At 39.1% G+C, this 23,633-nt stretch overlaps 2 protein-coding genes across 3 annotated transcripts in view; one reads left to right on the forward strand and one right to left on the reverse strand.

Annotated features, from left to right (window-relative positions):
* Positions 1-7,236, forward strand: part of PLEKHA8 (pleckstrin homology domain containing A8) — a 34,093-nt gene extending 26,857 nt beyond the window's left edge. For both annotated transcript variants that reach the window (XM_063303834.1, XM_063303835.1), the window contains exons 13-14: positions 163-224; positions 2,850-7,236. In XM_063303834.1, the coding sequence (XP_063159904.1) occupies positions 163-224; positions 2,850-3,047 (260 nt within the window). In that variant the 3' untranslated portion in view covers positions 3,048-7,236. The remainder of the gene's footprint in view (positions 1-162; positions 225-2,849) is intronic.
* A 12,893-nt stretch (positions 7,237-20,129) lies between these two features.
* The window catches only part of COLQ (collagen like tail subunit of asymmetric acetylcholinesterase), a 57,884-nt gene continuing 54,380 nt past the window's right edge, over positions 20,130-23,633 (reverse strand). Inside the window, exon 17 of the mRNA XM_063303837.1 lies at positions 20,130-22,140. Within this exon, the coding sequence (XP_063159907.1) occupies positions 22,071-22,140 (70 nt within the window). The 3' untranslated portion in view covers positions 20,130-22,070. The remainder of the gene's footprint in view (positions 22,141-23,633) is intronic.

Raw genomic sequence — 23,633 nt, forward strand, 5'->3', positions numbered from 1 at the left:
AAGCAAGAAGCAAAGCTTAGAGTGAAAAACAAACCTAATTTTTCACACTTGAAAAAATGTCATGCTTAGAAAGTTTTTGCATGAAGAAGAAATCTCTGTTTCTTTTTGGCTGCTTCTGATCTGAATGCGGTACCACCCAACTGCTTTCCTTTCTCTTTGCAGATAATGCATATGGCAGAACATTACGACAGTACCATGGCTGGGTTGTCCGAGGTGTTTTTGCGGTGAGTCCTCATCACTTTCCAAAGCAAAGAGTGAAGGTGGAGATGATCCACCAGTTCCAAATCCCTGATCCTGTTGGCCAGGCAGGAAATATTTCCTTTGGCAGCATCAGTGGCAGTTCTTTTTTCCCATGAATTGGTTCTAGTAGAGAAAATATTGAACACACCAACTATAGGCCAACATAATTGAGGGGTCTGTTGCTGAATGAAAGGTCTCATGGGAAGAACATCTGAGGCTGTCTCCTGCCCCATCCTCTCTTCTAGAGCATCTATTCCAGGTCCTTTGGAGCCCCTGGAGTTTTCTTTGGGCCAGAGATGTGCTGTCTTTGGGGGCTGAGGGTTATGATCCAAATAGTGATGGGTCAGAATAAACTGAATGGATCCAGTTAAAAAAATTATTTAAATTAATATGAATGCACCATCATTTAACCTATTAAAATCTTTTGTTGTATTTAGGATCACAACTGTCTACTTTTGAACGGGGTTGAGTGGGCACGTGGTCACCCCATCCAAATGCCCCTACTTGGTCTCTGAGCCTGGATCACTCTGACTATTATGACTGTGATAAATACAAATACGTTTCTTCATTTTGTGATAGTAGCGGTAGCAGTAATAGATTTTTGCTGATTAGTCAAAAGACTGTATCAAACTCATGATAGATCCCACACGTTACAGTTGTGGACCTTAGAATTAACATTGAAGTGTTCTGGCTTTCTGATTTTTGCCTGTAAAGAAGATCACATTGTATGTGGAAATAGCAATGGCATGCCTTCTTGGAATCTTCAGATTGCTCAAGGACTTGCTAGGAATAAGGTTGTCCTTTGAAACAGTGATACAAAAGTGGCATCATTTTTCTAACTCATATGCAATGCTGTTAGCTATTGCTGTGATACTACCACTTCACCAAAAAGCACAGAAACCCATGGATGTCTTGAGGGTTCTCTGGGTTGACCTGTCTTTCTTCTCTCCCTTAGAACTTCTGAGTATCAAATTGACAGCTCTCTTTGTTCTTTCATGTGAAAGATGATGATAAACATAATGGACTTCTGGTGGTGGGGAGGGTGAGGATTGGAAAAACTTAGAAATACATTCTTCTGTCGCTTTTGCATTTTAAAAAGCATCCCAGGAGAACCAATTAGTACAAAACATGTTTGAAAAATGTTATCTTGTTAGGTCAACTACTGTGCTGCCATTGTAGCTTAGTGGCCTCTCCGTGTTGAAAAGCTGATGTCAGAGGAGGAACAGTGTAAAACTCAAAGGAATTTAGGAAATAGAGACTGCAAAACAGTTTGCATATATGGAGTCCTTGGTGCTCTCTGAACCTTGTAGTTTTCTTGCAGATGTTTCATTGCCAGACTAGGCAACATTTTCAGTGCGAAAAGGGAGTGGGCCTTGTTCTCTGTTTATATGTAGTGGCTTGCCCTGCTTGTGTTGGTGGGGGTGTTGTTCTCTCCTTGGGAGTTTCTTGATTGGGCTGTTGTTTGCTGCTTGGTTGATTGACTGAGTTAATAGTACCTTGATTAGGATATATTGTGCTGCTTGATTGTTCATCTGGTGTTAATCCTAGTGTTAATCTTTGCATATCTGGGTGTTGATTGCTGATGAGGAGGTGTTCTGGTCTTTTGGTTTTTCTGTTGTCTGTTTTGAACGGTATGTAAATGTTATTTATCTCTATGTGCCTGTTGATGGCTGACTTGTCTGAGTGCCAAGCTTCCAGGAATTCCCTGGCGTTTTTGGATTTGGCTTGGTTTAGGATGCTCACAGTTTCCCAGTTGAAAGTATGGTTGAGTCTGTCCCTGTGTCGTGAGATTAAGGAGTTTTCATCGTGTTTTCTGACTGCTAGTTGAAGAGTGTTAGTTGACTGCTAGTCTGACTGCTAGTTGAAGAGACTGCTAGTCTCTCTGATTAGTTTGCATATATTTAAGCTAAGCTCTAACTACATCTCTCAGTTCCTGAACTCTTGGTGATGGAGCTGCAAGTAAGTCATTGTATGACAGCTTTTTCCAATGGGGGAAAATCCAGCTGTGCTGAAATATAACTCTCATTGTCCCAGCCAGCAATAACCTTAAACCTAGAACCTGGAAGGCAATGTTGGAAGAAAGAGAGAGCCTCAGACTTTTCTTCTTACAAAACAGATGTTCTGCCTGGGTGGGTGATAGATTGATACGTACACACTCATTCCTGTGTATTTAATAATTACATCCTTCTGTTACTTTAAAGCAGTGTTTCTCAACCTTGGCTACTTCAAGCTTTGTGGACTTCACCTCCCAGAATTCTCCCCGCATGGATGATTGGGGAATTCTGGGAGTTGAAGTCCACCCTTCTTGAAGTTGCCAAGGTTGAGAAACACTGCTTTAAACATTATCATTTGATAACAAGCTGTAGAAGGCAGGCCAGATGCTCAAGCCAACTGGAAGCACGTGGTCTACATGTGGCCCTGGGGCTTCAGATTGTAGACTTCTATACAGAGCTGATGCCACTCTTGAAGAATCCACCTTAGTAATATTTCACTGTTATGCAGACCTAAAAATATCTTCTCTCTCCATTTGCCTTTCATCCAGTGGAAATGATAAAGTGGAAATTAGAAGAGACCATGATGACCTCCTTTTTTCCCCCTTTTCCTTGCAGCTAGCTCTAAAAGCATCTCCCACATACGAAGGTTTTGTGTCTGCATTGTCACTTAGAGAAGGTGATAATCAAGAAGAAGCTTTTTATATCGGAATGCAGCGGGACCTTAACATTTACCTACCAGCCATGGAAAAGCAGCTCAACATCTTGGATGCACTGTATGAAGAACATGGACTGGAGTCAGATGAAGTGGTCTGATCTTAGCCGGAACAGTGCTTTGCGTATTCAGGGATCGTGTCCATCAATGTAGCTACATTGCTCTTTTCCCAGAAAGCTGTATCTGTTTCTGTTTTGTTCCATGCTTGGGAAAGGACTCCATGCTTCATCTTTTTTTTTTTTTAATATACAGTTTTAAAAAATACTTGTTTTGTGTTTTAAATCCAAAGGTGCTATATAATCTAGCTGGGTTCTGCCTATTTTTATGGCAAAGTCTAACAGAGTAGATCTGTTGCTTATTTGCTGAATAAGAGGCCAAATATGGCAGTGGTTCCAATATGAAGAACTTGCTGGAGCATTCATTCCAACACAGTGAAGAACAGAAGATAGACCTGTAACTGTAAAACTCAGCCAGGATATCCAGGTTACACATCCCATTCAAAGTAGGGTCTGTCTTGTAAGTGATTAGTATCACAACTACCTCTGTTGCTCTCCCTTCCTTTGCGGAGTCCATCACTGAATTTTGAAACAGTTAGCTGTATCTATTAAGGGAGCTGCAGCAATGAATCAACTCCATTCTGGTTACAGGAATGATAGATGAGCTCTTAATTACTCTTACGTCTTCTGTCCTAAAGTGGTGTTTTAATTCTGCACAAGAAACACCATAAAAAAATATGTCAGTGTTGATTCTGACTCTCTGCCCTGTGCCATAGTTGGTCCTGGTCCTTCCCAGCACAAAAGCCAAATGCCCATGGGCTCTAGGACTGGAAGTACATACCTAACATCATATAATGCAGAAGTGCTCTAATCTCAAACAGACCTGCTTTGGATTGAGCAGAACTTGGTAAGAACTGCAGTGCCAGAGTTTTCCGTTTTCATACTAGAAGCCTACATTCTGTGTCCTTGTCTAGCACTAACAAGTCTGGATTACAAGGACTAGATTTAGAACAGAATGAGAATTAAGTGGTTGGTGATCAGTCCATAAAAGTGGGAAGCCTTTAGCATTCTATATAGGCTGGGTCATCTTTATGAATGTGCTCAAAGCAAACTTAGGCACTCTGGCATCTTTAGGATATAAATTATTAGGAGCTGTTAGAAATTTCAAAGAAAACTTTTGAAATTCTAGAATTAGAAAACTAAATTTGGTATCTGGATATAGATGTGTGATGATCTAGTTGGGTGAAAAATTGCAAATCTATAAAGTTCAGGGACATTCTATAATTTAGCTAGGCAGAAGTGCTGTCATTCATAAACACCTGTATTCAGGTCAATAGAATTATTGTAGAAAATGGTATTTTTCCATCTTGATGAAATGCAATGATCTGATGACTCAGGAAATCCAGAGGCTTATTGTATTATTTCTTTTTTTAAAGCATTTATATCCTGCTTTTATATTCAATATTCAAAGTAGCAAGCTTGGAATTCATTAGAGAAACATTTAGCCAATGGCCTTATCATGTCATTTTGTGAACAATTGGTGCATGAAATCTTTTCCATCACCCATTTATATACCCATGCTCTTTTAGAAATAGTTTCTCCTTGAGGTCAAGAGGCCATGTTAAAAAAAGAAAAAAGGAAAACAGATTTTTCTGTACTGAATGTACAGTACTGCAGTTAGAACCTTGAGGCACTTTATAAATAATTTTTGTTAATATTCTATCTTGGGGGAGTTTCCTGCTTGTAAATATTATTAATTCCCTCAAAAATAATGCTTTTGTTTCAGTAGAAAAAGACAAAATCACAAAATTACTTTCATATCTAAACTATGAAATTACCTTCCAACTTTGATTTTATGGACCAGTGTTTCTCAGCCTTAGCAAATTTAAGACATGTGGACTTCAACTCCCAGAATTGTTCAGCTGGCATTGCTGGGTCATCTATATGAATATGATTAAAGCAAACTTAGGGCACTCTGGCATCTTTAGGATATAAATTATTGGGAGCTGTTAAAAATTTCAAAGAAAACTTTTGAAGTTCTAGAATTAGAAAACTACATTTGGTATCTGGATGTACAGTAGATGTCAGATGATCTACTTGGGTAAAAAATTGCAAATCAATAAAATTCAGGCACATTATATAATTAGCTAGGCATAAGTGCTGTCATTCATAAACACCTGTTTTCAGGTCAATAGAATTATTGTATTGCTGGCTGGGGAATTCTGGGAGTTGCTTAAAGTTGCTAAAGTTGAGAAACCCTGTTATAGACGGTTAACAGCATTTCAAGCTGGGGCAGGGGAGCATCTTTTAATTTTCTTTTTCTCACCATGTGAAATCCAAAGTGAAGAACCTCTGGCTAGTTACTTTATTTAGTTCACTGCCTACAACCAAACTGAGTATGGAAATTAATAGAATAATTGGGTAGAGCTTCAAGATGGAAGAAAAGGATGGACATCAAGTCCTTAACCCTGCTAACTTTCAGTGGCCAGAATAGGTATCTGAAAATAGCTTTTCCTTATTTTATCCCCCTTCCAGCTTGTCATTCCTTTTTCCTGCCATTGGGGCATGAGAGGGAATTAATTACACCAGCTTGGGGACTGTCTTAGTTAAGGACTTTGGGGCAGGGGGGAGGTCATATATCAGCTTTTCAGCACCCTTCCCCCACCCAGTGTTCTATTTCTGCTTCATCTGTCAGAGCACCACTAATGGGAGATCTACAAGCTTTCTGCAGACACCTTGGGGCAAAGCTGGTTTGGGGGAATCCATCAGCATAAGTGCCATCTTACCAGTGGGTCCTTCTCTCTTCTACCAGAATGGCCCCTGGACTACCTTGGGGTTTTCTCATTTAAGACAACACCAAAGCATATCTGAGCAGAATTTAGCATAATGATGACGTGATCAGGCGATACATTGTTCTCCATGCTTGGTTCTTTTTGTTTGCTTACCCACCATGCCAGCCTTGTTTGACAGTTTGGTAGTGGTGACAGTGAATGTAATTTGAGCTGCAAGCTATGCACCCATCTACATGCTGGTTAAGGTCAGCCTGCTCTTTTAGTTGTGTGTCATATTTTGCCATTGTTTTATATAAACCATTTTATTATTGTTTCTTATCACTAGGCATTCTTTTACTGTCATGTTCTCTTAACTAGATGGTTTTCTTACTTGATGAAGGGTCATGTCATTTATCATCAGAAACCTTGCTTTTCCAGTGAATATGAAATTCTGGCAGTCACCCCACAACAATATATATGCTGTGAAGTTATCGTTCATATTACGGTATGTTGCCATTTCTAGACATCATGCTTTCATCAAGCCAAATTATGTGATTGTAATGTCTAGTGAGTATGTTATACAGTATGTCACATTATGTGGTTTGTGATGAAAAATGCCTTTGTTCTCTGATTCTGAGAAATGTTAGCTTTCTATTGGGAACTGGAAAAATAAAGATGCAGTTTTCCACTAAATAGGGAAGTTTTGTGTAGGCAGCTACGATAACTTGTAATACCGCTAAGCTTGGATGTGACTTGCTTTACTTCGATGAAATGAATGGTAGCCCTGGCTGGTTTAAATCAGTTAATTCTTTCTCTGTTAATTACATATTCTCAGGGATTTGAGCAGCAAGGCAAAAATAACAGTCAGTATTTTACAGGGAAGCTGATTATTCATGTAAATATACTACAGATCAGTGTCATATCTCTGTTCCTATTCTAAACTGTTTGGGACTTGGGTAAAATATGATAAAGCAATTAGGAATAGCACTGCATAAACTGCAATTGACTTGTATGATTTGCATACAATACTGTAAATCTCTATCAAGTAACATATAGCAAAACTGTTAGATCTTCACCCTGCCCTCAGTAGGCTGAATGTATCATTTTGTTTTGATAATTTATAATATTCCTTTCTTTTAAAATATGTCCTGCAAACAAAATTCCCATATTCTGAAGCATGTTTTCGGATTGGCGATAACAATGTATTGTTGCAAGATGCAATGAAATGTTCCATTATAGCAGGATCCTTAATTTAAGCATATTCTTCCTGCTTCAAAAAAAAAGGCAAATGGGTAACATCATAAGAGCCATGACAAGTAACATCTGCAGAATTCTGCCATCCTGCTGGTTTGTTTTATCTTTTTCATTTTGTTAACATACTCCATGCCTTGAAAATGGACAATGTTTCTTCAGTTACTTTGAACTGCAATCCAGAGATGATGATTTCTCCCCTTATTGGAAACAACAGTATATAGAATGCAATCTCATTGACACTGATAATAAACGTTGGATTTTATTGTCTCTAGCTTCCTGTAATCCAGTGGTGATCTCTAGCTGTTCTAAATCAGGTGCAGAGCTGCTAGGTCCATTGAAGTGAAGCCTTTTTTAGAAGAACTCCTTGTGTATGAGTTCTGGTTTATGGGTTGGAATCAATCTACGTCTGTTGCGCTTGGGTCTTGCTGCAACCACTAGATCAAACTGAAGTCCCCTTGACATGTGTATGCAATATATATGGCAGCTGTTTTCTTATATGTGACTTGCTTGTCTGCAGATAATGGTGGAGGGCCTTCATTGTTCCAATTCATTTCTATGTGAGTTCTGACAGTGATTGCAGCAGCACAGATGGAAAGGAGCAGTTTGGTCTAATGGTTAGGGTGCTGGGCTAGAAACCAGGAGACAGAGAGTTCTAGTCCTGCCTTAGGCATGAAAGCTGGCTGGGTGACCTTGGGCCAGTCACTCTCTCTCAGCTCAACCGACTGCAGAGGGTAGTGATTGTGGGGAAAATAGGAGGAGGAAGGAGTAATAGGTATGTTTGCTGCCTTGAGTTATTTATAAAAATAATAAAGGTGGGATTTAAAAATCTGGGGGGAAAAAGAGAAAAGAACTGAGTGGAAGTTTGGGGTTATTTTGGATCTTACTTCACCAAGTTGGTGCTCACAAGGCCAGGAGTGGCATGGATTGCTAGTAGTCTGGGTTCCTTGGTTGCTGCTCTGCCAGTTGAGGAGAAAAGGAGAAGGCATTTGAGCAAAGGAAAGAAGATGAGGATAGGCTGGATGAATGAACAGTATGGTCAACAGTGGGCCTGTGAGATCTCAGAAATCCAGCCCCACACTGGACAGATGTTGCTACTGGGACAACTGAAACAATCAGGAGAATCGAATGGACAGCTAGATTGCTCATGCAGAGTGACAGTCAAGTCTGGCTGGACTCCAGCTTCATGTAAACCTTCCCTGCAAGATCTGTGGTTCTCCCCTCCCAAATTTGCTTGCAACTACCCAGGGACTCATGACCACAGTATAAGAACACCTGGGATAAGGATATAAGCCCAGTGAGACTTGCAGTATTAGAATGTGGGACTGAAAGAAGTATGGTTCACTAATATTGCATGCATTAATAGGAATGAATACAAATGGAATGAAGTGTTGTGTCAGAGAAAAAGCAGAGTTGCAACCAAGGCTGAGGATAAACTCAGCCATTAATATATAGTTAAAAGGCATGTGAGGAATTCCAGACCACAACTATTATAGCAATAATCCTCCAAATTTCTGGTGGGGGATACTATGAAGATAAAGTGCAACTGGAAAAGAAAGCTTTAGCACAGAGTAGTCTCAATAATTGACTCTAACTTATGTTCAATCAGATTAGCATGAGCTGACCATTACCAACATTCTTCACATTGTCTTACCCCATTTATTGAAAACAACTTAGATTTATATGAAAGAGCTGCATTGGCGCAGCACAGGAGTGGGTGCTTAGGCATGAACATATTCATGTGCGGCCACTCTGTATTCCACCCACTAATGTGGGTAGAAATGTGCAAAATGAATTGATCCAGGATAAAACATTACAAAGAACTGCAGAACATTCCATTTCTCTGCAGGCCAAGCTGAACCTCCTTCTGGACCATTCCATTCTGGGGACAGTTTGACCGTTTCAGAACTAAATCCTCCAAATGTGAACCAATTCAAGGTGTTCTGGACATGTTGTTCCAGACCACACAATCTGGAACACAATCTGGAACAGATTGCCTGCTCTGGGAGGATATTTGCCATTGTTCAGAACAAAATGGAAATCTCTCCTCCTCCTCCTCCTCCTCCTCACCTTCAGGTCACTATCCATGTGTTCAACTGAAAAAAAAATAAGGCAGACTATTGTGCCATGCAATTTAGGCTGATCACATGATGTCAGCCCTTTAAGGTAGTCCAGACCTTGAACGGCAAACAACAGCCCAATCAAAGAACTCCCAAGGAGAGAGCAACGCCCCCACCAACACAAACAGGGCAAGCCACTGCATATAAACAGAGAGCAAGGCCCTCTCCCTGTTCTCACTGAAGATGTTGCCTAGTCTGGCAATGAAACGTCTGCAAGAAAACAAGGCTCAGAGAGCACCAAGGACTCCACTGTTCAACCCTGAGCTACAAATATTTGCTTCTTTCTCCTGTCTCAAGGTTACTCTCACAGCCCATTACACATGAAGAGATAGCCTTATGGCAATTGAAGTGGCTGTAAAATCTTGATCTGTCCCAAATCCATGGCCCCCAGATTGTTGGCAGAGTGCTAGAAAAGCCTTTGTCCCAGGAGAGATCAGAAAAGACACACACCAGGCATTTCTATAAAAATAATTTTATTTACAGGAAACACACATATTTAAAGGCTGTTTGCTGGGAGGAGAGATCTCTCTCAGCTGCATATTCTCTGCAAGCCTACACAGAAGGTAAACTGAAACTAAAACAAGTCCAGGCAAGTTCTTCCCCTTAGGCAATGCAACCATTAACATGTGAAAAGGGGACAATTAAATTCAATCTCTTCACCCGGCCAAAATGATTAGTTATCATAGTAACCTTAATCTGTAGTAGGAAACATATTAACACAGATGAACACTGAGGTCATCCTGAGCAATAACTTCAGGGCCCCATAACACCAAATTCAAGTCCATTTTCCTCAGATCCAGCAGGGAAACTGCTGGGCAGCAATGGGCAATCCAACAGCAAAATTTGCAATTTATCCCTAGTGCCCGACATAAGATTATCATTTGTGTACTTTCTCCCAACCAGTAGCTGTATCAGCATGTGATTTGTCTGGCACCAAGATCAGACCAGAATTGTTGTGCAGCCTTCTTCCTACTGGTGATGCCTGAATGAAGTTCTTGTTTTGTTTCATTTTAATGATTGTACTCATTTTGGTTATTTATAGGTTTACAAAACTTCTCGGTTGTTTAGGATTGTAGTATGTGCTATAGTTATATTAAGCTGTTAAGAGACTGTACATTTCTAAGTTTAATTAAAATACCCTGTACATATTTTTCCACAAAAATATTCATGCAGATGCCACTGGGTGGCATGAATGAGCATTGCTCAGAAAGTAGGTCAACAGGAAAGAGATTTTGATGCAGCAAATTATCTGTAAACATTTTGTCCTTTCAAACTATTTGAAAACAACATAAAATGTTTCTGTAAGAGCAATTTTTACTGTCTGAATAAACAGCCTCTCTGCCAACAAAGCTAATCCATTCTTTTTCCTAAAAGCAGCAGGAGAGTTGTTCCTTACAATTTTCACTATGGGGCAGTCTTCACCTGTAGAAGCAGAAAGTGATCAATACAAATAACCCTACCTGTCCTCAAATAATTTTTCATCTGTACGATTCGTATGCTGCTGAAGGCAACACAATCTCTGCAGACATATTAATGGTTTAAGTTCTGCCTTTAACTATTACTGACTGGTTTTCTCTATTCTGAAGAAGAATCCTGATTTCCACAACTCTGCAGAAACAGCCCAATAGCTTCATGGCCAACTAGTCATGCATCAGGTTCAGCAAAACTCTGAGGTACAGCTGAAGTTGATTTCCTCCATACTCCATACTTACTCCATAAGTTGATTTGCTCCAGGTACAGCAAACCCCCATAATCCCCATTTGTGTGAACACTGGTTGGCAACTGTTAAAATCTATCTCGGTCTGTCTATCATCTATCATCTATCTCTACCGTCTGTCATCTATCCATCTATCATCATCTATCATCATCTATGATAATATTACATTCCTTCCTAGCCATTTTTTCATATCCAGCCCCACCCTATCGGCAACAGTCTGTAATCCCAGAGCCTATTCACTTCTCATTATTATTTTGACTTTCATCCCACCTCCCTGAACATTTTTGTTGCAGTTTTCCATATCCCTGTAAACTTAGTAAAAATATCAGATGTGTCCCTTGTAATATTTCTGCAATTTTAATGGAACAATATAAGAAAATGATTAAGTATATTACTGATGGGTTATTTTAATTTTAGTAAAATATGGATTTTATTTGTTGCTTCCTTTTCCCCCAGTATTTTTTTAGAGTATACCTCCCTCTCCCTCACATACCACCCAAAAGGTTATCATAGCCCTCAGCTCAGAAGAAAATTGTGCATCCCGGCTTTCAATACTAATGCAATTTTCTAGCCCATACTTTTACTATAGTATAGTAAGTGATTATTATTTATCCAACCAGCAACATAACACAGTGGCAGCACAAAACCAATATATAAATCAGATGAAACATAGAAAGGTAATGGGCTACAGTGTAAGTTTAACCACAGGTATTATATACGAAGCAGCCATTGGCTATTGAAACACTTATATGTGAACTTAGAACAGTTATATGTGAACTTAGTACAGGCCAGATCCCACTTCCCAGTCCGGTGTCTCCAACTGAGTTGGTCTACAGTTCCCATCATCTTCCCAACTACAGCTGTAGTCCATCACATTTGTGGGATGCCAACTTACCATAGACTATAAGGTTAAAGAGCTGTTTACATAGTCTTGTTGGTGACATGTTAGTATCCAGGCATATATAAATCTGTCAAGTCTGTTGTGAACATAGGCTAGAACCTTATGGGCAAAGAAGAGGCAATGCAGAGCCGGACTATGAGAATTCCAAGCCTACAGATATAGGTCTGTAGTCCTTGAATCCAACTAAATCAGAAACATTCTATACAGACGAAGGCTAATTAGAAATTAGAAATAGAAGTTAGTAATTTATGGTGTAGATTTTTATTGCTAGTCATCGTTACATGCAAAATCAGAGAGATCTAATATGCACATAGCTCTAGATGGCTTTTCTTCTTCTTCCCATATGATTCTGTTCTCTCTACCACTCTGATCATGGCTTTCTGCCAAATCTATTCCAATTAATTTTGCATCTGTTTGCAGTGTTGATATAGTCTGCCCATATCTTGTCTTCCGAGACTAGGCATGTCTCACATATTTTCCAATAGATCATATAGCTTTCCACTTGGTTTTTTCTTAACAGCTGGCATCCACTCTTCCTCATGCAACTGAGAAGTCATTCATCACTGTTGGGTCCTATGGGTTCCTCACCAAGTCACAATTCAATTCTTTCCCTGTAACTTTAAACCAGGATAGTAGACTCAGGTATAGAACACTGAACTTGATACATGTTTTTTTGCCCATCACATTAAGTAAATGCCATCAAGCAGCAAAGCTTTATATAAAACCAGTAGAGATAAAATTAGAGAGCAGTAAATGCTCCTTTTACACAGGTGTAGGTTTTTTCTGAGCTTTTGACAGTCTGCAAGGTAGATTCCCATTTTACTATGACTATCTGAATTGCCTACATTGTCAAAGGAGGAAAACTTTGGGACGCTGCCACAATTTATCTCTTTCTAAATAAAGTGCGGAAACTTCTGATCATCTGCCTAAGCCAGGATTGTTAAATATGTGTCCTTCAAGCCCAGATTTAGCATGTGATGGAGGGAGTGCTGGGAACATATACCCTTTCAGAGGAGAAATCCTTCCATTCTGGAGTGCTGACAATATGGAAAATCATAGGTTACTCCACACTGGTTCTCTCAAGCTATCTGAAAGTGAAATGTGGTGAGAGACTTGAAATATGAGTACTCTCACAACTTGAAGGAGCTGCACTGGACAATGTTGACAGCTGCTTCCCCTTGCCTTAGCACCAATATCATTGCTCATTAAACAAAAGCATATGCATTTCTTACACTTTTGAAAATGGGCAATTGTTTATATAGCCTCTTATCTTCTGATACCCAAGTGGTTTACAAACTGGGTATGTTTGTATAATATAATAAGTAATAATAATTTGTTATAATAAAAACAAACTGAAGATAAATACACCACAACCAGCAATAAAATTCAGGCTTTGCATAAAACAGATGTGCACATCTTAATAAATAAGTTTAACTTTTAAAGTGCCTGAACAAACAGGTTTTGACCAAATGATCTGACACTAGCACCAGCTTCTGTTCCATGGGACCTACAGTTGGCACCTTTAAAAGGACACTAACTTCGCACACTCCCTTTTCTAATCACTTTCAGAAATTGCTTGCTAACTGCTTTTCAGCTATTAGGAACCTTTGGATCAACAGGTTTGGCAGCACTGGTTGAGTTCCTTCAATCCTTAGCAAAAGAAGTTTTAACTATAAGTTAAATAAACAGCAAAAGAGTGATTAAAATTTTGATTTTAGAAAGTCACACATGGACTAGGAGTCCAGATAAATTTGAAATAAGATTTTGGCATTAATTATAAAGAATCCTTCCTATGGGAAAATGCTTTTGTTTTTAATTCTTAAAAAAAACATAATAAGATAAGACTTCAAAAATTGGACACTAGAGGGAACTAGAAAGAACTAAAGATTACAATTAAAGGAGAAGAACACTCAAACTCAGCTTACTAATACAGAACGAAGGAAAATATTTTAACGTTGGACATGCTAAAGGATATTTTTGAACGATGGACCCAGAAGTTATTTTTAAGAGCGTCTGCCTCTATAGATAGACTGTGTTTAAAAGATGTTATGGAAGAGGAACAAGTTTTACCTGACATGATTGAGACTGATTTGAAAGTGGATTTAAAAATGACAGGCTACAAGAACGACATGGAAAAAGATGTTACACTGAACATACAAAAGAAACTGGCTGATGTCTTAATAATTAAAAGGGATATACAAATAAAAAAACAAGAGAGTGACCTGAATAATTTTCCTATCTTGGATTTACAAAAGAGGCTTGTTAAAGTTTTGAAATTTGTGGCAAGGGACAAAGAAAAAATGAAAAGAAATCAAGTTTTAGGACATTATTTGAAGAGACTAAAGATAAAGATCGTTAGAAGTAAAAGGAAGGAATATAAAGTTGGTTTGTTTAAGGTTAAAATAGATTGCTATTATCTTCGGTAACCCTTAATGGCCTTTTGACACCAGGACTGAAATGATGAGGCTTTATGGATTTGCTTATAGACAAGAGATGGGATATGGAAAGAAGAGTTTGTTGTATTTTAAGAGAAGGTGATTAAGTTACTAAAATTGTTTATACTTGTTGTGATGAGGGGGAAATCACTTCTTTCTATATTTCTTTTCTTTTTCTTTACTATATTCTTATTTTTTTCTCTCTTTTCTCTTACTCTTCCTCTTTTTTTTCTTTTCTGTACCTTCTATTTTTTCTTTTTCTTTTTTTCTTCTTTTTAGTCTATATTAGTTTTTACTGTTGTAATTGTAATCTTCAATAAAATTACTATTTTAAAAAAATGGTGGGACTGTGTTTTCCAAATGGGGCATCTACTGAAGAAGACTCTCCCCCTTGATTTTTTTTTTTTTTTTTTGGTGGGGATGGGTGCCTTTAAGTCAGTCTTCACTCCTGGCAACTGCCTGGACAAGTCCATACAGTTTCCTTGGCAAAGTTCAGAAGTGGTTTGCTATTGTCTGCTTCCTAGGGCTGAGAGAGAGTGACTGCCCCAACGTCACCCAGTTGGCTTTGTTACATAGACTGTATTTGCATGATATATTTCCCTATGATTAACTGAGCTGTATTTTACTCAACCCAATATTCTTACACAAAACACTGAACCATAAACTGAACAAACAGGCTGGGGTTCTGCAACAAGCTAAATTAATGTGGCTGGCTTTGTGGTTCAGTGCGCCATATGAACATCAGCAGGATACCTGAGACATCTCCTTCCCTGATGAATTTAAAGCCATGGCAGACTGGTATCAGAAGAGGTAGTCCTTGATACAGGCAGACTCCGCAGAGATCTTGGCTGTTTCCATATTACCCCTTTTTTCTGTCACCTACAGCATCAATGCATTTGTTGATCACAGCCATTTTAAAGTTAATAGGAAAAATGAAGCAGTTACCTTGTGAAAGTCTCCCAGGTAGGGCTCTGGGGAGCTGCAGATCTCTTCTCTGACTGCTACCAGCATTTTTTTTCCATTATAGCAGGTCTGCTATAGCTTTTCTGGAATAGAGGATGGGCAAAAATGTTCCTCAGGGAGGTTTGGGGTGCTCAAAGTAGGCTTTGGGATGTCCAGCTGTTCCTTCTTTCAACCTTATAGGGCAGTGTTTCTCAACCTTGGCAACCTGAAGATGTGTGGACTTCAACTCTCAGGATTCCCCAGCCAGCATGGCAGCTGGCAGGCCCACAACTAGGGTCTGTGTCACCCAGGGCAAACATGGGTTCCGCGCCCATTTTGGCGCCTCCCGCACTCATTTTGGCGCCCCCCCAGCACGGCACCCAGGGCACATGCCCCACTTCCCCCCCCCCCCAGTTGCAGCCCTGACGGCTGGGGAATTCTAGGAGTTGAAGTCCACACATCTTCAAGCTGCCAAGGTTGAGGAACACGGCTATAGGGCCATTTGTTTTCTCACCGTGAATTGGTGCTGTATAAAGGGTTGCAGTTAGCATTTTTAGTAGAATCATCTCCCTCAAGGTGGGCACTGTCTTGGGTGAAACCCTGGCTTTTTAAAGCTTTTGTGCATGACTTTTAATATATGAAGATTCATTCCACATCCTCCAGCTGTGTTTCTTGTTATTCCATACACTAATGGGATATTGTCCAGTTTATATTTGATTCAACTGAATGTCATTTCTAATTCAACCTCTTGTTCTTGCCAAGAGCAGGCAAACAGACAGCAAATCAAAATAAATTTTCCATCACAGTGACTGTGTCTCCCCATGACAAGGCAAGCTGAATACAAATATTTTTGCAGTTGAGGGATTCCAGATCACCAGACGGTCTGTTTCCCAAGCCTTTGCACTGCAAGTTTAAATGCATTTAGAACAATTACTTTCTTCTATCCATCCAGATCTATGCTGACATTCACAGTTCTACTCTCATGGGCATCTCTATACTTTATATTTTTGTAGTTCTAAACTGACATCCATAGGTTGCTGAGCCCAGCAATCAATTACAAACTGTCCAAAGTCACTGTGTAAGTGGGCGCCCATATAAATTATTTAAATAAAGATAAATAAAAACAATACAGATTTCCTTTGTGCCACAGTTCTGTCTCCCTCAGTATGTCTGAACCTGCATGGGTCATGAACTTGGGAACATTCCCTCAATTTCTTCCTTTAAAACAACAAAATAACAGAGTCCCTTTTGGGAGATGGGCAGTGATAAATTTGATTAATAAATAAATAAATAATAAATAAACTGGTTCGTAGCCTCTTCCCAATCTGTGTGTTCATGTATTTGTCTACATTTATCTGCCACTTTGCTAAGAAAGAAAAAAAATCCCAACAAAACAAAATAATGCATATAGAAGTACCAGGACACAGTAGTTCTGTAGTTATAGAGGGAGAGCCTGAACTTCTAAAGCAGCGTTTCTCAAGCTGGCTGGGGAATTCTGAGAGTTGAAGTCACACAACTTAAAGTTCCTGAGGTTGCAAAAGACAGATCTAGACACTATATTAAATTGTGTTAGTTCAGTTTATGGGCACGTGGGTTTGTTTTTTTTTGGTTATGTGATAGGCAGGGAGTCTGCAGGGTGTGGTAAAAAAAAGTCAAGATGGTAACCACAATGGTGCAGTTGAAGCTCTGTCTTCTAGGAGTTGAAGTCCACACATCTTAAAGTTGCTGAGATTGAGAAACACTAAAGGGAGAAAGAGGATTGATGACAGGTGCTTTATGCCTTGATTTCCGTGAAAAGCAGGAGACTATGAGCTGGGCAGAAAGAAGCAGGGGGAGAAATGATCTCCATGGAAAACAAACTGCTTCCATAGACTGCTGAGCAATGCCGGAATGTCCAGGTATCAAAAAAGTACTGATAATGTGGAGGGTTCCAAAAGAAAAAAGCCATGTTTCTTTAACAGGGCAAATGGAATGGGACAAATGCACAGAGAGCAGATGTACACTGATGGCTGCTTGAAGTACCCATCTAGAAACACTCACTGCAAGTGGAATCTGAAGTCTCCAGGTCCTCTTTTGCAGGGCCAGAAAGTATCATGGCTTATCCTTGCCATTCCTTCTAAAATGCAGCATTGTACTGAAAAGGGAGAGCAGTGTGGGTGCCTGGGTATGAATGCTTTTTCTTGTGTGCTGCAGTTTTGGGACTCCATAGCAACAACACATACACACACTGTCAGATTTTTGGCAGGATCTAGAAGTCACCATGGTTCCATTGCTTACATTTGTTGTTCTTGATCTGCTTTTCTTCAAAGGGATTAGAGTTGCAGAGACATACAGGATTTCTTATGGATTTGGAAATAATATAGAGCAAATGTAAATCACATGTGTTGCCTGTAGAAAGTCCCAAACTACTTGGCAAAGATTCTTGTGTAAAAATCTGAAGAGCCAACACTTGTCACTTTCTCCCCACAATGATTTAGAACTTCTGTATGTGTTAACTAACTACAGTAGGCAGTAAAAAAAAAGACCTTCTTCCCGTTGCTGATTTAAAATGCTATTCACCTATCCCTGAATAGGCAGGAAAACTACATTGTACTAGCATGAAACTTGCCACCAAAACGTAGTGCCCTAGTTTTGCACATTTTGCTTCCCACCCCCTTCTGGATGTCACCAGCTGGCAAGAAACCATCCACCAATCAGGATAAGATGCAGGGCTGGATCTGGCATGGGACAGATACAAGCCTCACTTTTCCATGTGCACCAAAGCAGCAAAGCCTTACTTGCTTGGTAAGGCAGAGGAGCCAAATCTCAGAAAATTTAGAAGCCCCCACACACAACACACATACATCACAGTCTGCTAACCAAATGCTTAGCAGCTGGGAAGCTACACAATAAAGCAAGAGGCTCTCCTGCTTTACCAGGCAGTCCCCTGTGTGCCCATCAGCTTGCTGGTGGGCTGGGGAGAGCTGCCAGCAAAGTGGCGTCAGCTGCTGTGCCCAGCAATACCCACCCAAAAGAAAAAAAAAATGGTAGAAGAGTGCCCAGAACTAAAGGGGAGGGAGCACATCCACACCAACCTGAGGTGGCCCATAGGTACCAGTGCATGCCCACCCCATGGATCACGGGACTGCAGCACCAACTGAATACGCAGCAAAGCATGTCGTATTGAACATGCCTTGAAACTGCTGCGGGTTGCTGCCAACTTTAGGGTGAAAATGCTACTTTAAAATTAGAATTGCTAAGGATGGTTTAAGCTTGTCTCATTCATGGGCTAAGGATGAGATGAAGGTTACGCATCACGGTTACGCATCAGAGAGAAAGGTGGAGAGGGTACATCTTTATTGTGCTTAAATGCAAGTGGAGAAAGGACTTGGCACCAGATTGCCTTTACCTGTGTTAGGGAAATTAGGACATGATTTCCAAGCAAGCTTTAAACTTGTTAGTTGCAATTCGACACATTCAGCCCTGAGCTGATTTGGTGCAATAGAAAAAGGTCATCCTTTCGGATCCTAGTTGCCTCAGAAAGGATAAAGTAAGGGAGTAGAGATAGTAAGCACCGATGGTATTATACACTTGAGTAATTCCTACTCTATTTACACCACCTGGAAAATAAGCCAAAATAAACCCCATCCATGGGGATAAACACCTAAGAACATAAAAGTAATGGCAGAGGGGAGGGAGGGACAGCACAAGCATATACAGATTTCCTTTTTAAAAAGTTCTTGGTTCTTTCCAAAAGACAAATCTTTAAAATCTATGATGTAATTTCCAGTAGGAGTGCATTCCCTTAATACAATCTCAGCTGTCCCTATCAGAGGCAGCATCTTGTTTGCTGAACAAATTGGCATTGGTCTTAACTGGCTCAGAGATCACAAATGCAATCAAAACAGCACAAGACTTTTTGCTGCGTCCTCTTAGAACTTGAAGTTTTGCCAAACACCAATAAAGAAATGAGAAATGGGGGAAGAGAAGACTGCTGGAGTTCACTATCAATAATACTGAGAATGTAGATAAATGCAATAATAAATGAAGCTTAGAAATGAAAAGAAAGGGCTGGGGGCCTGGGGGAGAAACTATATTTACATTTTTAATGAATCCCATCTTTTTTTCAGAGTGATTTTTTTCTGTTCCAAATAAATTATGGAATTTCCTAGCAGATTTAGGTAGATATCCACAATTCACAGCTGGTGAATAGACAGAGACTTTACATTGAATATTGTTGCTTCCACTTCATCTTCTGGTCAGCAGCATCATATAATGAAGGTTTGATAGGCTTTTGTTCGAATTGAAATGCCTCCCTGGAATGACCTTACACTGCAGCATGAGGTTTCAAGACAAAGCTACATCATCTTAACAAGAATACATGGCCTTGAATTGGAGCTGGCCACAGACTGAAGATGAGTCAGTTGTATGCAAACGTAGATTGTTTCAAGTGCTCCTTTCCAAATCAGGGGAGGGAAGAGTTTCTTTGAATTCTGTACTAATCAGACCCCTTCTTGAATAGTGTCTTCAATTCAGGAAAACACCATCTTAAAAAGGGTTCAGACAAATTGGAACAGATCAGGGAATACAGTCATGAACCTGCAAGACAGTCACAGACATGCAATTTAATCCTACCTGAATAAACTAAAAGGAGAAGTTATAGTACTAATATAGCCTTCTGAGCACCCACCCTGAGCATATGACAGCCACTAGAACCATGGAATTTTATGGCTGATGGGCAAATTCACAGTAAATTTGCACCTTGGACTCTGCTGGAATGCAAACTGAGTGCACAGTTTAAAAGCATCCTAAAAGATGTGCCACAGAACTCAAGTGACCTTGGCACACTTAACATTCATGAGATTTCACCCAGAAGTTTCATTACAATGTAAACAAGTCTTCTGCCATGTAGAATCCTCCAGATGTGTTGAAGTACAGCACATATAACCAGTAGGTTGACTCAGCATGACTAAAGCTGTAATTGAGCACATCTGGTGGATTCCAGATTGGGGAAAACCAATATAAGCAATTCAGATAAAGGAGCACCAACCTGAATAATGGAATGGTTTTTATTTAAAAATATATATTTTCACATTACTATACACATGCAGAATTGAAATAATTTACATATCTATGGTAAAAAGGATGAATAGTTGTTAGTTTAAATTTAATTTTATTATAATTGTGTGCCATCCTCGGTATTATCTACAGAAAAAGCAGAATATAACAATAACCAATGTTTTACAGGTTTCATGCATTTCAAATGTACATTTTGGATCAATAGCAGGAAAAGACTGGCCTGTCTTAATACTTTTAATCTGAACTGATATTTCACTAAATGAACAATAAATCTACCTACGTTTAAAGTTTCCATTTGTATATTACTTAGCATACTCCCAATACATTTTTTTTAATGGAAAAATAATTAGGAAGTCTTTTTAATATTTGCTATAAAGTAAATACTATCCTGAATGCTTATAATTTTTTCTAGAAAACAGAAAAAAGGGGGAAAAAAGAAAAGCCATTTATATACATATAAAATCTATACAGCATTTAGTCTGAATAATACCCTATGGGGCATTATTCTCATAAGCTATACAAATAGGAATATATACACAACTATACTGAATGTTATACAAAGTTGAGACTGGAAAGCAATTATCAGACTGGAAATCAATAGAAGTGAGTGACTTGTATGTAAGAAACTATCAGTTACCATGTCCTGGCAAATAAGCTGGAATTAAAGTTTGTAATTGCAAGTTTCTCAGCAAATATCAGTAATGCAACTCAACTTTCCAAATGCAACCTTCCGTGCAGTGGTAAATTTAACAGTACAGACTTCCGATGAATTCATTTAGGATATTATTATTTCCAAATCTTTTCATGAATGCAATGCATAGAAGTGTGTATTCAAGCACTTGCTTCAGCTGAGACATTGTCCTGGAGTTGCACTCCTGTATGAAAATCTGGCTACAACCCTAACCCGAGTTTCCTGAATGTTAGTCCCACTGGACACGGAACTGGCATCTGGATAAACTTGCATGGGAGTCCTTAGTTTTTAAACATCATGTGATGCAGCCTTCCAGAAGTTGCTGAACTGCAGGTTCCATCATTCCCCATCTATTGGCCATGCTGGCTAGGGCTGATGGAAATATGAGTTCAAGGTGTTGTCTCTCTCTGCCTCAGAAGCTGACCCTATTCCTAGGATTCTGAACTGTATCTATCCATTTCACTGGTGTTGTTAACCAGTAAAAATGGTTCCCTTCTGATTGTCCCATTTAAACTACTGTCAAGAAGTATAATTTAATCTCACCGCATCTCTGTTATTTTAATATTTTTAAAAAAACTAAAAAAGAGTCTATTTCCTGTTGACTCTTACCTGGGCACATCTACTCAGAACTTAAGTCAGAATGAGTTCGGTGAGATTTAATACCACGTAAGAGGGCATTGGGCTTAAATTGGCCAAATCAACAAACATAAACTATGAGTTTTTCACATAATTCATGCAGCTAACGCATATACAAAGTTCACATTGTAATAATAATTCTTTAAAAAACCGAAACAGTCCTTATAAACACTGCCAACAGAATATGCTTTGCATTTATCCTGGAAAAGTCTTGTTAAGAAAACCTGAAGAGCTTATTTGTAGAACTAACAGTGCTAAATTGAGGTATTATTGTATTTCAATAACCTAACAGTATGAAGTCAAATACAGTGTTCCCTCAGTTTGGTTTCATTCTTGATGCACAAGAAATTCCTGTACTCAGTCATGGAAAAGAAAAGTATTGAGTGTTACTATCACTGAACGTTTTCTATTAAGACAGGACAGAATGGTCCGATTTTCTTCCAGTGTGAGCAGGCAATTAACACTTATCTCCAATCACCATGGCAACATGACAATGGTTGTTTCATCATTGGTTGTTTCTCTATTGCCCAGTCTTGGTTTGATGATAATGTAGCACCTGATGCATGCATGTCATATATGGGTTAGTCCTCTCTCACCGCTCACCTTTCATGTAAAATAGCGACAATCTGTAGAGTCAATGTAACAATAAGAAGTGCAGCGTAATTTTCCATAAGACCTAAGAGAAAAGATATGTAATGTAATTTAAATGATATTGTTATTATTATTATTAATTATTATTATTATTTGGTTTGGGTTTTAGAGTTTCCTTTGCAAACATACTGCATGTATTAATTAGTTCTGTTTACACCCTACCTTTCTACTCATAGGACACTCAAGGAGGTTTAATTTTATTTAAAATGAACACTTAAAGAAGAACAGAAGCTGAAAATTATCTTAGATAAACATGTATACTTTTTCTATTTATGCTATAGCCAATAAGGCAGCAGCAGTCTTTATTGTGGTCATTAACTAGCACAAGAAATTTAGTATTCAAATATCCAAAATATCCAAAACTAAGTTGACAATATCAGGGTAATTAGGAAAAGTACATAATTTTGGCTGAAAGACAATATTAAATCAAAATATGCTAAGGGGCTTGCTCAGGCTACACATACACATCAGAAAATGTCAGGATATTGTTTTGCCCTTTGTAACAAGAAAAATAGCCTCCCATCTTATGTATTCCTTTGTTCCCTAGTATCGAAATCATCTGCATTTTTCAGCTAAACACAATAACAGAATGCATGCCAAGTTTGTAAAATGTATAGTAACTGTCCTGGGGAGCAGTGTTTGACATATTAATGGCATCTTTAAAAGCGTTTTAAAGGGTACAAGTGCACATGTATATAATCTCTCAGTATATAATCTTTTCAAGGTTTGCATCTAATGTTCATGGGATGGAATAATGGTGAGGAGATTAGCAATCGTTGATGGCACTGAAGCCATCCTTCTTCCCCTACTCACACATACATCCCCCCGCCTCAGTTCTCCAGAAGTGAAGTTTTGTGGAAGAGTTATGCCTCTGGAGATTTTCACTTCTCTTCCATCTTTTATGCAGATTCCATAAAAGGCAATGGGAGATAAAATGTGGGCTGCTGACTAAAGGATTACAAAATCATATGGATGTTCTGTGCGGTTCCTGTAATGAACTGGGCACCCTGCATATGAAAAACTCATCTGGAAGCTGCCTGAGAGGGGTTCCTTCTGGCAATCTAATGACTCTGGAACCAAAGCCTTGTTTTTAATTTTCGCTCTCAGTATATAATCTTTTCAAGGTTTGCATCAACTGTATACTTAAGATATTTGCCTTTCAAAATGTTTCTGCAGCAGGACATGGTGCTGTGGTGAGTTACAATTAGATCCAGGCCATCAACACAGCAGAGGTTTGGCAGGACTATCTTTCTTATCCCTGCCAATTAACACATTATTCTATCATGACCATGGAGAGCTCTGCAGATAATTTCATTTACAAATTAAATGCTTCCTGCAAGACACAGTAGCAACAGCACGTGACCGCATGCAGAACAACAGCTACTGCAGGTAAAAAGTTGCTGACCCAAGAAAACTGCTCATTCCAATGCATACAAGTCAGATTGCAAACAAGCAAAGGTCCAAGTTAAGTACCCTGCTTTCACAAGCAGGATGGCAGGCGGGTGAGTGCTGCAGAGT

Source organism: Candoia aspera, chromosome 4, assembly GCF_035149785.1.
Source record: "Candoia aspera isolate rCanAsp1 chromosome 4, rCanAsp1.hap2, whole genome shotgun sequence".
Classification (NCBI taxonomy): domain Eukaryota; kingdom Metazoa; phylum Chordata; class Lepidosauria; order Squamata; family Boidae; genus Candoia; species Candoia aspera.